The sequence below is a fragment of the Pseudochaenichthys georgianus genome, chromosome 21, assembly GCF_902827115.2.
Source record: "Pseudochaenichthys georgianus chromosome 21, fPseGeo1.2, whole genome shotgun sequence".
In the NCBI taxonomy this organism is placed as follows: Eukaryota; Metazoa; Chordata; class Actinopteri; order Perciformes; family Channichthyidae; genus Pseudochaenichthys; species Pseudochaenichthys georgianus.
In genome coordinates, this window is record NC_047523.1 from 19,760,498 (window position 1) to 19,774,284 (window position 13,787).

Here is a 13,787-nt window from a genome sequence, read left to right on the forward strand (position 1 = left end):
TTGGTGTAAAAAGGTTGAGAACCACTGCTCTATCAAATACCAACATCGTAGACTTTAATGTACTTTAAGTAGACATTTATAGTCATAGTAAATCAAGAGTACATTGCATTACTGAACAATAAAAGTGTCCTGGGAATCACTTCTTGTTTACTACACATTGGGAAAACATGATATTTTATAAGAAATGATTCAAAATCTCAATGTCTACATACATACCATTTCTATAGCAACACGTTTGGAATTTGTGACACAAAATGTTCATCCTTTATTCGATGGACATGCGATTATTTGAACAATATATAACACAGTTTCCCTGCCCATTATTCTTATTGAAACCCTGAAATCCTAGCAAATAAATTCCCAAAAGATCAACGTCTCCTAATTTGCTTCTATTACAGAGAATATTATGGATGTGAGGTTTACACCAGGTCAGACTGACAGACATGTCATGTCCCTGTCCTCGCCAACAGGTGGCAGCAAACTGCTCAACTCAGTCAGCCAGGGAGCATCATTGAAAGAGGGATAAGCTGATAAGGAGCCGTCACCACTGTACATGGCAGTAATCAGTCCTGGCAGCTGAATGTGAAGGATATAACACTGCAACTTCTACTGTTTGATTTCAATTAGAGGACTTTGTTGCATGTTATGCTCCTTTGTCTCCCCTCTTTAACTCCATCTGATAATAAAGGTGAACATGCACATATATAAACAGTACAGTATACATTATTAATACAATGTTGCTTTTACTGTAGGCATCTCTTCAATTATATGTCTAAAGCTTAAAAAAAGATGTAATTTCTTCTTTTGAAGGTTACAGACCGAAATGCATCTGACCCTTAAAAGCACCTGTTGCTCAAAGATGACCTGCAGATGACATTGTTTATAGGGTAGGGTTTATACAGGGTTTATACAATCTGCTCCTAACATTTTAAAGTAGCCAATACGTTTACAGTAAGGTGATAGGACAGTAGCATAGAGTAGGGGAGTGGGGGATTTAGGCGTGAATTCTACAAGGGAGAGGCTGGTGGATAATTTAAAGCCATTTTGTCAGTATTTCAAATTATTATCAGAAAACTAAATCGACAAAGGATTAATTTTGTTCCTTCTCGAAGCGGCATTCGTGATGGTATATCAAATGTGCAATCCATGTCATTGAGCTGAATTAAACTATTTAAAACACTTTAATGTGTCGGTTACATTCTTTCTATGGAGAGGGACTCTTTACCTAAGCTATTCCAAAATCCCAGCCCTAAACTTTGGCATGCTGAGGTCAGAGGTGGCTGAACTGTGAGATCTTTATACGACCCACAGTAGCATATGAGTGCAATACACTTTTATGAATGACAGGGAATATAACCATCAATGCAGAGTTATGGTGCCTTGCTAAACTCCCATGTACTCCGGTGGGCGTGGGTAACTGGCCCCAGCCCTCTCTAAATATAACTCCCCTCCAAAACAGAAAGAGAGAGAAGGAGGGAAAGGATTACTCATCCAATCAGAAGCGATCTGAAAACTTGTCAGAGAAGAGTTTTTTTTTCTTTTCTTTTTTAGGATACTGTGTGTGTCTCATACCGTTTTGATCACTTTTGTGGCCCCGGGTGGTGCTGGTGGAGCGCGCAGCAGGAGGTGCATTGTCTGTATGCAAACTGGACGACATGGCTATTGTATGCGTGTGGGCATATATGGAGGCATCCATGGCTCGGAGGATACAGCCCGTCTGAAGTCTCAGGAGTAGAGAGTCGCCCTTTGGCTGTTACAGCGCGTTTCTCTGTTTCCATCATTACCCGCTCGGGTACGTCGTTATGAGTTGCCTGGATGTGATGTACCACCAAAGCTATGGAGCGCACTTCCTCCCTGCAGCGGCGTACAAGGCGACGTACTTCAACCACCATCACCAGCAACAACAGGTGAGACATGACTTCATTGCTAGGGTGACACAACTATCACAAAGAGTTATTATTATATCTTTTCAGGATAGGCCATTTCAATGTATCATGGAAGTTTGAATTATCTTTCCAAAACAAAAGTTATTTATAACACTAATTAAAAAAAAGTTCTACAGAACCATTAAGTGTAAGTCAACTTTAGGATGCTTTAAAGTTTTAGTTTTCACAAAAAATATCACTTTCCTTTCATTTTTACTCCATGATGCCTGACCTCTCTTCAGGACACCACTTTAAACTTTCTTTACAATTCACACACACACCTATTCATTTAAATGTAAGGGCTTTGAATGATTACATTCCAGCCTGATGCTCGGTATTCGCCTCAGGTCAGGCGTGATGACACGGATCTATTAATCCTGCGGTCAGATGGTGATGTAATGACAGCCGGTCAGTCACTCAGGAATGTGGATGAGGCACACTGAGCTTTACAAATAGTTGGAATGCAGTATGGGAAAAAGGAAACTAATTTTCACACAGCTCTCAGGCTGCTTACCAGATAAAATCATTACTGGTATGATACTATTAAACAGTTTATGTATAGTGTTTGGAAAACAGAAGCCATACCATGTGTAAGAAAATGTGGTTCTTTATTATGCCTATTTAATAAACACATATCAATTGGTTGCTCTTAAAAAGTATGCAGTCTCTATTCTATTGAAAAGTAATGGATCTGTGTGTTAATCTCTCTATGTGTTTCTTTCTCCAGAGGAGGTTGAGTATTTACAGTAAGATGCAGGAGTGTATGGAGCAGCAGCAGCAGCAGCAGCAAGGAGGAGGAAGAGCGATGCTCTCCAGAGATCAGGGCCTCCGGCAGGGTCTTGCAGCACCAGGGACTGAATCAATCCGTAGATCCATGTCCGATTCTGAGCTGAAGGATGGTCCTCAACCAGCAGAAGCAGAATACTTGAGCTCCCGGTGTGTTTTGTTCACCTACTTCCAAGGGGACATCGGGGACGTGGTAGACGAGCACTTCTCCCGCGCTCTCAGCCAGTCAAGCACCTTCAACAGCGAAACCAAACCAATCAGAGTGACTCAGCCTTCAGCCACAGGAGGCTTATGGAAAGGTAAGAGGGCAACACATGTTAAACTTTCTCAAAGAGCTGCTGCCCTTAGTTAACCATTATTAAAGATCTGAAAACATTGGAGATGTTTTTTTGGCAGCATGTTGAATACTTTGTGTGTGTTTCAGATGGTGGGTCTCTCTCTGAGGGGCAGAGCAGCTCAGTTTGGAACAGCACGTATCCATCCCAGGCCAGTCCTTGCCTCCCGTCTGTCTCGGTGTCAGTCCACCCGGACTTCTCCCCCAGCCCGGTGTCCTTCAACCACCCAGATGGAGCTCTCTGGGCCGACCATGTTCTCTCCCAGGCCGGCCTTCCCCCTCCGGCTACCCTCCCTGAGAGCTGGACCTACAGCCTAAATCCCCAGAGCCAAAGTGGCTACCCCAATGTCCACAACGTCTATCACCCTCATCCCCACATCCACACCCGGCACCACCACCCCATGCTCCACCCATACCCCACCCACAGCCCAGCCTTGGATCCCAGGTTTAATTCGCTGCTGCTGCCCGCTGTTAGGAACCAGAACCAGCCGAGCACCAGCACAGCGAGTTCCCCGCACAGTGAGGGGGTGAAGACGGAGATGCAGCCCAGCAGCAGCAGCCCCGTCCCGGCTACCTCTGTGACCTGGTCCCCGTCCTCCCTCCATGGGTCCCTGGACGGGTATGACTCAGGTAAATGCTATACAAATTCTACACCGGATTGACTTCTAAGAATTTGTCAAACTGTGTTCTAACTCAATTAGTCAGCCTCAAAATTAATGTCCGTATTTTTCTTTCTTCTGCAGCTCTTGATCAAACCAAGGCAAAGTCGTCAGTTTGGTTCTAACGGATGTACGGACAATAAGAAGGATTATCAATTCAAACCAAAAAGGACCTATTATGTGGCTCTATCGATGTATGGCTGCAACACCAGCACTGTAATGTAAGATGTAGAAAGAAGGCTTTCTGTAGCTAAGACTATGAATCCTGCACTGTCCACACAACGCATTATGGAGATGAACTCAGACTTTGGACTACATTGACAGTGATCTACTGCTCTGGCTGCAGGTCAAGGCCCTGGAAGACCAATTTAAACAGACTACTAGCTTTAAGAATGGAAGGATTCTTCTTCCCTAAAGGCACAAAACACAATTTTGCTTTCGTTCAATGTGAGACCAAATAGTTCTGTTTCAAGAGCTTGGTTTTGATCCACATTGTGTTTTGTACAGTAAATGTTATTGATGGGTTGTTGTGTACAGTTTTGCCATGCTAAGTTGTTTTTGCTGGATGACTCTTGCTAAAATTCTTGCCTGAATGCTACTTTGCTATTTTTGCCTTAAGAGATTGTGAAGTGTAAATATTGGTACAGTTTGTAATAAATTGTTGAACTGAATTTTTCGACTGGGGGTTCTTTTTCAGACCTACATTTACCCATTGAGCCCACAATATGCTGCATTCATGCAAAAAGATTTACCTCCAAGTAAAACTAACTTTTTCTAGAGAGGGCATTGAGCAAATCACTCAACATTAACAAGTAATAATATGTAAAACTCATTTAAATTCCTGCTCCTAAAAGACATAGATGTGTAATGCAACTCTTCACACATAACTATCCTATTACATCTCATGCAATGATTGGTGCTTTTTCTCTTGTACACTTAAGAAAAACATTGATGTATAGTAGCCTATTATAGCCTTTTAAGCCTATTTTAACCTCAGTTCCAAGGACCCTTTTCATTCTCCGAATAAATTCAAATGCTAGAATATTACATGTCAGATGGAGACAGACTCTTATCTAAGCTTAGAAATGTGAGAAGGCTGACAGAAATAGCAGAAAAATGAATGTGATATTGGACCAAACCAGAATATGTAATACTTCAACATTATTTTATTGTTATCTACAGCAAAGGTGAAGATTTGTCCCAATTATTCCAAACATTCTACAATAAATGGTGACTTTTTTTACTTTTAACATCATATCTAAAACCCAACTGACCTGGGGCTGTAGTTTCAAATGTAGATAGCATTTATTGTTGCAGTACTCAATATTAGCATTAATGTTTCAGGTACTAACAAGGCTCAACCAGACAGGAGCTGAGTTGTTGTCCACAGAAAGAGGGTTACATTCCACAGAGAGTTACTGTAAGATACCATGACATGTTTGTTGTCCCTTTCCACAAAACACAAACATGAAAACACACACACTCCAGACTGAGAAGTACACACCAAAGAATGCATTTCCTGTCTGGACAGGAAGTTTGTCAGAAGTTAGCAGACTACTCATACACTCAGGAAAATCTAAGACAGATTTCAGGTAGCACATTTCATTTTTGGTTAGGTTAAGTCATGAATATCACATGCATTAAACAGAAATCAATGCATTGAGACACATAGATATATATGATATTGAGTTTTCCTCTTAAAGAATTTGAGAAATGTTCATTGGTATGAGCCTGAAAAAAACTGATACAAAATATACATTTGGTTGAGTGTCAGGTTCAGCATTATTTGTGTGTGTGTGTGTGTGTGTGTGTGTGTGTGTGTGTGTGTGTGTGTGTGTGTGTGTGTGTGTGTGTGTGTGTGTGTGTGTGTGTGTGTGTGTGTGTGTGTGTGTGTGTGTGTGTGTGTGTGTGTGTGTGTGTGTGAGTGGTCTGACCAGGTGGTTTGATAAGCAGCAGCCCACTACCATTCCTGCCTCCTCTCCCACGTTGCTTATTCTCCGCAAAACAGCAAGACTTCAAATCTGGACCACGGCAGCTGCGTTTCCATCCAAAGTATCATCCACAGTAATCATGATGCATCAAAGTGGAAAACATCAGTGAAAAAAGATTATTAACTCTAAGAATTGATGATATTTCCCTGATCAATAAAGCAAGCTGCAATTTACTCAGACAGGCTAGAGAGGATTTTGTTTTTTTATAATAATGATGTAATCTATAAATGTACTTAGAAATGCATTTTTCATGCAGCTATCGAAAGGATTGATTGAATCTTAATTCGCAAAAGTGATATGTTGGACATGCTCAGAGAGACAGTTGTAGCCTCTACTCAATATGTCTGAAAATGTAACTCCAATAAACTGTAATACATTCAGTTTAATTCAAAATGTGAAATGCCTAACTAATTGTATGAATATAAATTGATTGACAGCACTCATGCATTTAACACAAAAGTCTAGCAACAACCTCGTGAAAAAAGACAATTAGGCAACCCAAGAGTTGTGTTTGTTATGTTGGGACAAATGTTTCAAATTTTAAATCTTAATTTAAACAGAACTGAAATCATGCAATCAACCAGATCAAAGACAATTAGAATAAGCATTGACATGAGTTTTTTAATTTAATTTACTGTTCCATCTTTTACTGATTGCCACCCAGAATGCAACGATGCTACTAAACCCTTCCCATAAAATCATCTATTTTTGGTTTGATCTCTCCTGTTGTGGAGATATATCTACATGTGCCCTGTTTGTTTTCATTGCAGCAGTAAAACAATAGGATGTGATTTACATGAATGGAATTTATTCCAGCAACACACATTTTCATAATTTTGTATCATGATTAATGTGAAGTTCTCTGTTAAATCAGGGTAACAGGCAATGGAAGAGAATAAAAAACATGGAGAGATTCAAGGAAGATTGTTCAGCTCAGTATGTCCTCTTCTCCAGAGCTCTTAATTAGCATTAGCATGTAGCTTCTGCATCAGCATGTAGTGCACTTTTATGCTAACAGGCCTCCCACTGGCAGCATTGGAGCATCACCACAGGCACTTCCACTGCAGGAAGAACACTTAGATACAGCAAGACAGAGCTGGAAGCTATCTAAAAGTGAATTAATATGTAAATTGTAAAAATGTAAGAAATGGCAGAGATTTAGGAAATGTTGCATGTGTAGTTTAGCTTTCCATTAAAGTGCAAATAGCCGATAATATGCAATCGTATCACATAAACGTAATAATAATGTATGCCATGTTCATTTTTAAAGGACCTAACAAGTTGCAAACACACACACACACACACACACACACACACACACACACACACACACACACACACACACACACACACACACACACACACACACACACACACACACACACACACACACACACACACACACACACACACACACACACACACACACACACACACACACACACACACAAACCCTGTTTCACAAAAGTCACCAAATGAGAAAAGGGTGAACCCAGGCTTTAGGTCCTCATCTCCTCTTTGCCATGATTGCCTCTTTGGAACCAATATATTTTTCCTTTCTGTTACAGAGAATGCATTGATTTCAAGAAATGAGCGGAGATTCTTGTATTTGTTTTTTTATTTCCCTGGAATTAAAATCTTCTTCTGAGCTCAGGTTGGACCTCTCATGATCCAGGCTCAGACTGAACTTCCTCTCGTTGCTGCGCTCCAAACCCCAGCCTGGTACTTATCCATTTAATTGACTATTACATGTTGTATTACTTTCCCTTTTTTCAAAATGTGTAATTGCTTACTCTTTCAGAAGCAGTGCATAGAAAGGCTCGATGGGAGGAAAGTTAAGTGTTTTCCAGTCCTTCATTCATTGCATAATAGAAGTTAAATATCTGAAAAAGCCTCTTAAACTCAGCCTGCTGCACTCTCCTGTTATTGGCTAAAACTGTTTCTGATTGAATGTCGTTATTTGCCTCAGCCTCATCTGGAAATTCTGTATATCATGTTGTTATTATCAATACGTCCAGTATGAAGTTTATTGTTAGTTGCAGTAAGTTACAGTTTCTGTTTTTAGTGCAAAACCAGACTAGTGACTGTTACGTTGTTAAAGTGCCTGAGAAATAACCAATTCTGACGAAAATGCAATTTCCTCACACATTGCTTTGGTAAGGCCTCATTGGAATATCGAATGTTATTTTAGCCAGTCACTGAAATGAACTGAACTGATCTGAAACTACTGCTTAGGAAACAGCACGAGGACGAGAGTCAAATGCTGGGAGTCGTACTCCTAGAAAAAGAGATGAAAAGAAAGAGCGGGAGAAGGAGGGAAAGCTGATCAGTCATAACACGGCCCAGCCTCACATTCCAGAGTAATTGAGCGGATGATTAGTCTCACAATCAGCAACACAACACCAGCTGTCTGAACACAAAATTATATAAATACAGAGATCAGGACGGAGAGGAGACAGAGGAGAGGAGAGGAGAGGAGAGGAGAGGAGAGGAAAGGAAGAGGAAGAGAAAGATCCATAAAGCAATCATAATCTCTCCTCCTCTCACTTCCTTTTCCTTCTTTTTTCCCATCAAACATCTTATTCCACGAATCAGCTTCATGCCAGGGTAATTAGAGATAATTTGCCCTCCTTGTGCGAAGTACTAGGGGCATTACGGGTATTAGTGAAAGGCTCAGCTTTCACCACTCTGTTTGTGTCAACAGGGCAGCCTAATGAAGCATGCAGGGAGAGTCGGGGAACACTTGTCCTGCTGATTGTGCTTGATTCCTGGATTCTTCTTTGATAAATGATACCTAGTTAGAAAATGACTAAGAACACTCAAGGAGAAGATAATCCAGTGAAACTGTGGTGTTAGTATAAGAACAATTATATTTGTGTTATCTATGTAGTGTAATAATCATAATTTCTTCTTTAATTTTACTACCAATTATGTAACTTGCAATGGACGTTCACACTGGATGGAATTACATCTCATTTAGATTCTATGAAGCTACCTTAGACAAAGAATAGGAGGATAGGACAACTGGAAAATGTTAATGGTGGTGAATTTGTTGGTGAATTTACATAAAAATATTTAGTCTATACTGTATCACTCTTTATTTATGTTTAATGAGTTTTATGAGTTTTGAACTCTTGAGATAAATATACTTTTTTAGGCTGCTCAATGCTTCACTTTGCTCTCCGCCAAGTTGCTAATGTCATTTCTATAAAACTGTTGGATTGGAGGCCAAAAGTTCAACATCCAATGGATATGTAATGACAATTTTAACGAGACATATATTACATTTTTTTTCAAATTCTTCACAAAATATTGGAAAGCAATTTTGAATTATGGTTTATATTTATGTAAGGATGATTTTAATATGATGTTATATGCATAGTTGTATACCCATTGCCTCAAAGATATATACTACCTCAAGATACCCCTGCAGTAGATTCAAGATTTGAATCGTGATCTGAATCTTGAATCAGTAAAGATAACTGAATATAAAAAGTACCAAACAGTGTTGGTTTGGATGAGACAGCCCTGCCTGCTGTGTGTTTCTCTCACTCAGAGAGGAATGCGCTGAACAATTCCCTGAGTGTGTCTTCATTTTATCACTTCAAGATGTTTAATTACAACTGAAGGCAACAAAATAGGCATTTGTAACAGTTTCAACAGGGCTGGTGTTTATGTATGTAGGCCCATAAGGCAGGAGGAAGGGAATATTTGCACAGGTCCATGATCCAGAGCGTGGCAAGGATGAGCTCCAACAGCCACTGTTAAATCAAAATTCAATACACACTTACACCCCGGGAAAAGATCAACATTTACACTTGTTTACAACATACAGCGAGAACATCCACCCATAACACAGGCCGGCTACATTCCTCCGCCTGCCCACACACAGAGCGGCCGGCCAGGATACATAAGAATGCCATTCCTCGCCAGATTTCAGAAGATCTTTCATTTGAATTTTCCTTAACCAACGTCTGACTCCAAGTATCGCCACAGGAGAAGGTTGGACACTCAAGTTGTAAAATGCTGATGTGAAACTGTTATTAAAGAAGACGGGTTGGGTTACGGGAAACACAGATGAACACACAGAGATGAGTAACTTTATACTTTTTCCTTGCTCTTTTTTGTCTAAAACCAAACTCCATCTGAGGGAAAGGCCCTCCATTCATAAAGTGCAGCAGCAGCAGCAGCAGCAGCAGCAGCAGCAGCAGCAGCAGCAGCAGCAGCAGCAGCAGCAGCAGCAGCAGCAGCAGCAGCAGTAGGTTGTTCCTGTCAGCTCCGCTCTGGGTAACGTGCCAGTAACCACAGAGGCCAGTACATAGCTGTCATTCCTCTGCTCACTGAAAGTACATTTAGCAACCAACACCTGTTTCCCCTGCTCAGTCTCCACTGCTCTGCCACAGCTCGACCTGCATCATGGAGCAGGGATTCAACTCTTGTGAAATATTCAATATCACTATTTCTGGAATGTAGCTTATAAACCATTTTTAGTTCACACTCTGTAGTAGTTAGCCCACTCCAAGCCAGCAACAACAAATCCAACAACATTTCAACCATTTTAGGATGTTAAAGGTTTCCCTAGAAAGATTCTTAGTGGCTCTATAAAATATGTTAATGTAAGTATAAGGGGCTATAATGAAGAGGGAAATAGTAAATATTGAATTACTTGCTACTTGTTGTGAATCAACAGCATTTCCATTCAAAGGCAGGGATACTGTCAGTATGTAACTACAGAACAGATTGCAATTAACAGAATTATTTATGTCATTACAATTACAAAAAAGGTTGAGACACTTTCAAACTATTTAAAATTATTCCATAACACAGTGTTTTATCTGACGTCATCTGCTGGCAAAAACTAATATTAACATTGTAAAAACAGAGTTACTTCCACTGGTATGGGGGAATGTGCACTATTTACTGTAAGAGGTAGACTGACTTTCCAGCATCCACTTCCTTTGGCTTGCATCAGCTGATTACCGGTGTCATTTGGATAAAAGTACAGAAGCTTTTCATTTTCAGTGTCTTTCATTATTTGATCTGGTTTTCGGTGCGTGACAGTGTTTGCTAACGATTAAAAATCAAGTCAAGCCATTGTGCTATAACAAGGCAAACTAACATTATTATTATCGTGAAAAGAGAGAGCTTTTGGTGATAGAACTTAATTTACAATAAACAGTGCAATTTCAATTAGAATGCGTAAAATGCCAAGAATTCCTCTGTAAATCCTTAGATTGTGGTTTTTCAGTGCTAAATGGTTTGAAAAGGAGCAGCGGGGAATCTCTGCCTCTGCCACCTGCCTGTCAATCATCCCGGCCTGTGTTATGTGACTCTACCTGTTCTTACTGTCCCATGCTTCCCATAATGACCATACCACACATACCAGAGCCACAGAGGGGCATTCCTGGACCATTGAGTCAGATCATTGTTGTTGTTTTTACTTTACAACTGTTACTAAGAGCAAGTTTCCATTGAGGATAAAAACAACTAAAGGATAGTTTCCTGAAGGAAATCTGGTGTCACAAGCTGTGCAGCATTGAACATCGCAGATGGGACCTTTACAGATAATCGTAAGGGTTTGTGTGTAAAGTAAACCACAGCTGGACTGATGTTGAGTTTAACACTAACATTTTACAATTCATTTTTTAGAGCCACTTGGACAAAAAGTTATGCATGACAATGAACAAATATCAACTTTAAATAAGGTGACTGGGTTTGTCTAATGATGATATCAAGGATAACCACAAAGAGCTCCCAAAAAACTAACAAATAGATCTCAAATCTCCATAATGGATGATTGCGGACTAATAACACCAAGTCAAATAACATTTTCATATTTTTTCTCCAATGCTATGCTCAAGTTTTAAAATGGTATCTAATGCACGCATTTATGGATCCTTCAGAATTACGGGAATCACATAAATCATATTTATGTGTACTGTTTCTCTCTCTCTCTCTCTGTGTGTGTGTGTGTGTGTGTGTGTGTGTGTGTGTGTGTGTGTGTGTGTGTGTGTGTGTGTGTGTGTGTGTGTGTGTGTGTGTGTGTGTGTGTGTGTGTGTGTGTGTGTGTGTGTGTGTGTGTGTGTGTGTGTGTGTGTGTGTGTGTGTGTGTGTGTGTGTGTGTGTGTGTGTGTGTGTGTGTGTGTAATCATGTCAGGAGAGAGTGTAATCTCAGGGATAACATGGTGCTTATCCAGCTGATCCCCCAACTCCCGGGCTCTTGACAGGTTGACATCCATCAGTCTTCACATTAACTTTGCCTAATTGGCAGGTAATTCCCTCTCCCCTACTATCCCTTACTGTCCCTCCTTTGTCCTTGTACTCAGCCCCTACTGTCTAGGTCTTTATCCCCCAATCTAACCAGGCACCCTGCAGACAGTCAACCCCCCAGCAGGGCTTCTTGTCCAGGCTCAGAGTCCTGGTAGGCCCTGTCACAGTAACATGGGGAAGTGAAGTTGGTACTTCCTCTGTGATGGTGACCCCCATGCTGGGAAGATCTCTACGTGGCTGACAGGAGGGCCGGCCCCAAATAATTTCAACTTGTCAGCATCTGATGCCCACCCACCCCTTTCCAAACACAGATTTCTCACACTACATTATCTAATATCTTTTACTTTGTAAGGACATTCACGAAAAATCCTTATTTTGTCTCGGTCTGACTTGAAGAGAAATCAATTATGTCAGTCTGGAATACTAAATGTTGGCATTAAGATAAAAAACTTTGAAAAAATATAGCAAGAACCAAAAACGGATTTTGTTCTGCTAAATAAGCACAAAAAGCTATGTTTTTATTTCCTGCTGCCACATTACACAACACCCGATACATTCAAAGCTTATCCCGATTCCTTAATGCCATACTGTTAAATCTCAAACATAAAAGCTGCACATTTCAGCTGTACTGTAACTCTCGACATTGATTGACAGGTGTTTGCAGAGTCACTATTTAAAGTCAGACATGGGACATACGGAAGTCCCTCCCTCCTGTCATGTCCACCTTCCCATGAGTCCATTGTGGCTGAGGTGGAGGTGGCAGGAGCAGTCAGGAGCTTGTCGGAGCAACAGGAACACACTCTCCCTCTCTCTCTCACACACACAGACAGGAACAACCCTCATACACTCTCACTGTCAACCCCCCAGTGAGTGTGTCAGCTGTCATTAACTTCCCTGACTTCCAGTGAGCAGGGAGCTTCCCCTCGCTCCCACCCCCTCACAGGTGACTCTCACTGGGGGCTCCATGCTGGGAATGCCAGCCTCTCTGCAGGAAGTCTCCATCCTATCAACACGTTTGTCTCTCTCTCTCTCTCTGTGTGTGTGTGTGTGTGTGTGTGTGTGTGTGTGTGTGTGTGTGTGTGTGTGTGTGTGTGTGTGGTGTGTGTGTGTGTGTGTGTGTGTGTGTGTGTGTGTGTGTGTGTGTGTGTGTGTGTGTGTGTGTGTGTGTGTGTGTGTGTGTGTGTGTGTGTGTGTGTGTGTGTGTGTGTGTGTGTGGTGGCAGGGAGCATGTGCAGAATGCATGTGTGTGATATAAAGGCTCTCTCCTCACGCCACAATGGTGTCTTTGACAGGCGGGAGAAGGGAAGGCTTTGTTTGGTGACACCACACAGTGTTGTGAATGCCCGACATAGCTGCCATTCCTCTCTCTATGCCCTCCGCCAGGCTACTGGCTTATCAGGGATTCCTCTCCTTTCTATCTGCCCACGCACACCCCTCACTATGTGTGCGTCTGTATGTGTAAGTGAGGGAAAGAGTTTGTCAAGCAGAGTTGCTAACACCAAGGAAAATGCAAATGAGCTTTGGAGGAGAATAGACCCTCTGTTTGGATACATATTTCTGCCCAAGTGGACCACTTTGGCTGCCACATGTTTTAAACAATTTCAAGTAGCTGGCTAGAATTTGATTAGATGTTACAATGAAACACACTAAAACAAACTTCATTTCAAGGCAATCTTTAGGATTGTGAAGATGAGGAAAATAATGACAATATTGCAATCCGATTTTCCTGAATCAGGCCACACAAGAACACAACATATAGTTACAATATCAACACACAAAATGAAGTTGAAATAAATGTTTAATATTTTTAAAATAGAGTCTG

General features: G+C 41.0%; 1 protein-coding gene across 1 annotated transcript; it reads left to right on the forward strand.

Annotated features, from left to right (window-relative positions):
• The first annotated feature begins 1,589 nt into the window (after window positions 1-1,589).
• Window positions 1,590-4,375, forward strand: vgll3 (vestigial-like family member 3). The gene is made up of 4 exons (XM_034110195.1): window positions 1,590-1,907; window positions 2,653-3,010; window positions 3,136-3,675; window positions 3,789-4,375. Exons 1-4 carry the CDS (start codon window positions 1,803-1,805, stop codon window positions 3,827-3,829), a joined length of 1,044 nt encoding a protein of 347 aa, XP_033966086.1. The 5' UTR covers window positions 1,590-1,802; the 3' UTR covers window positions 3,830-4,375.
• Window positions 4,376-13,787: the final 9,412 nt, after the last annotated feature.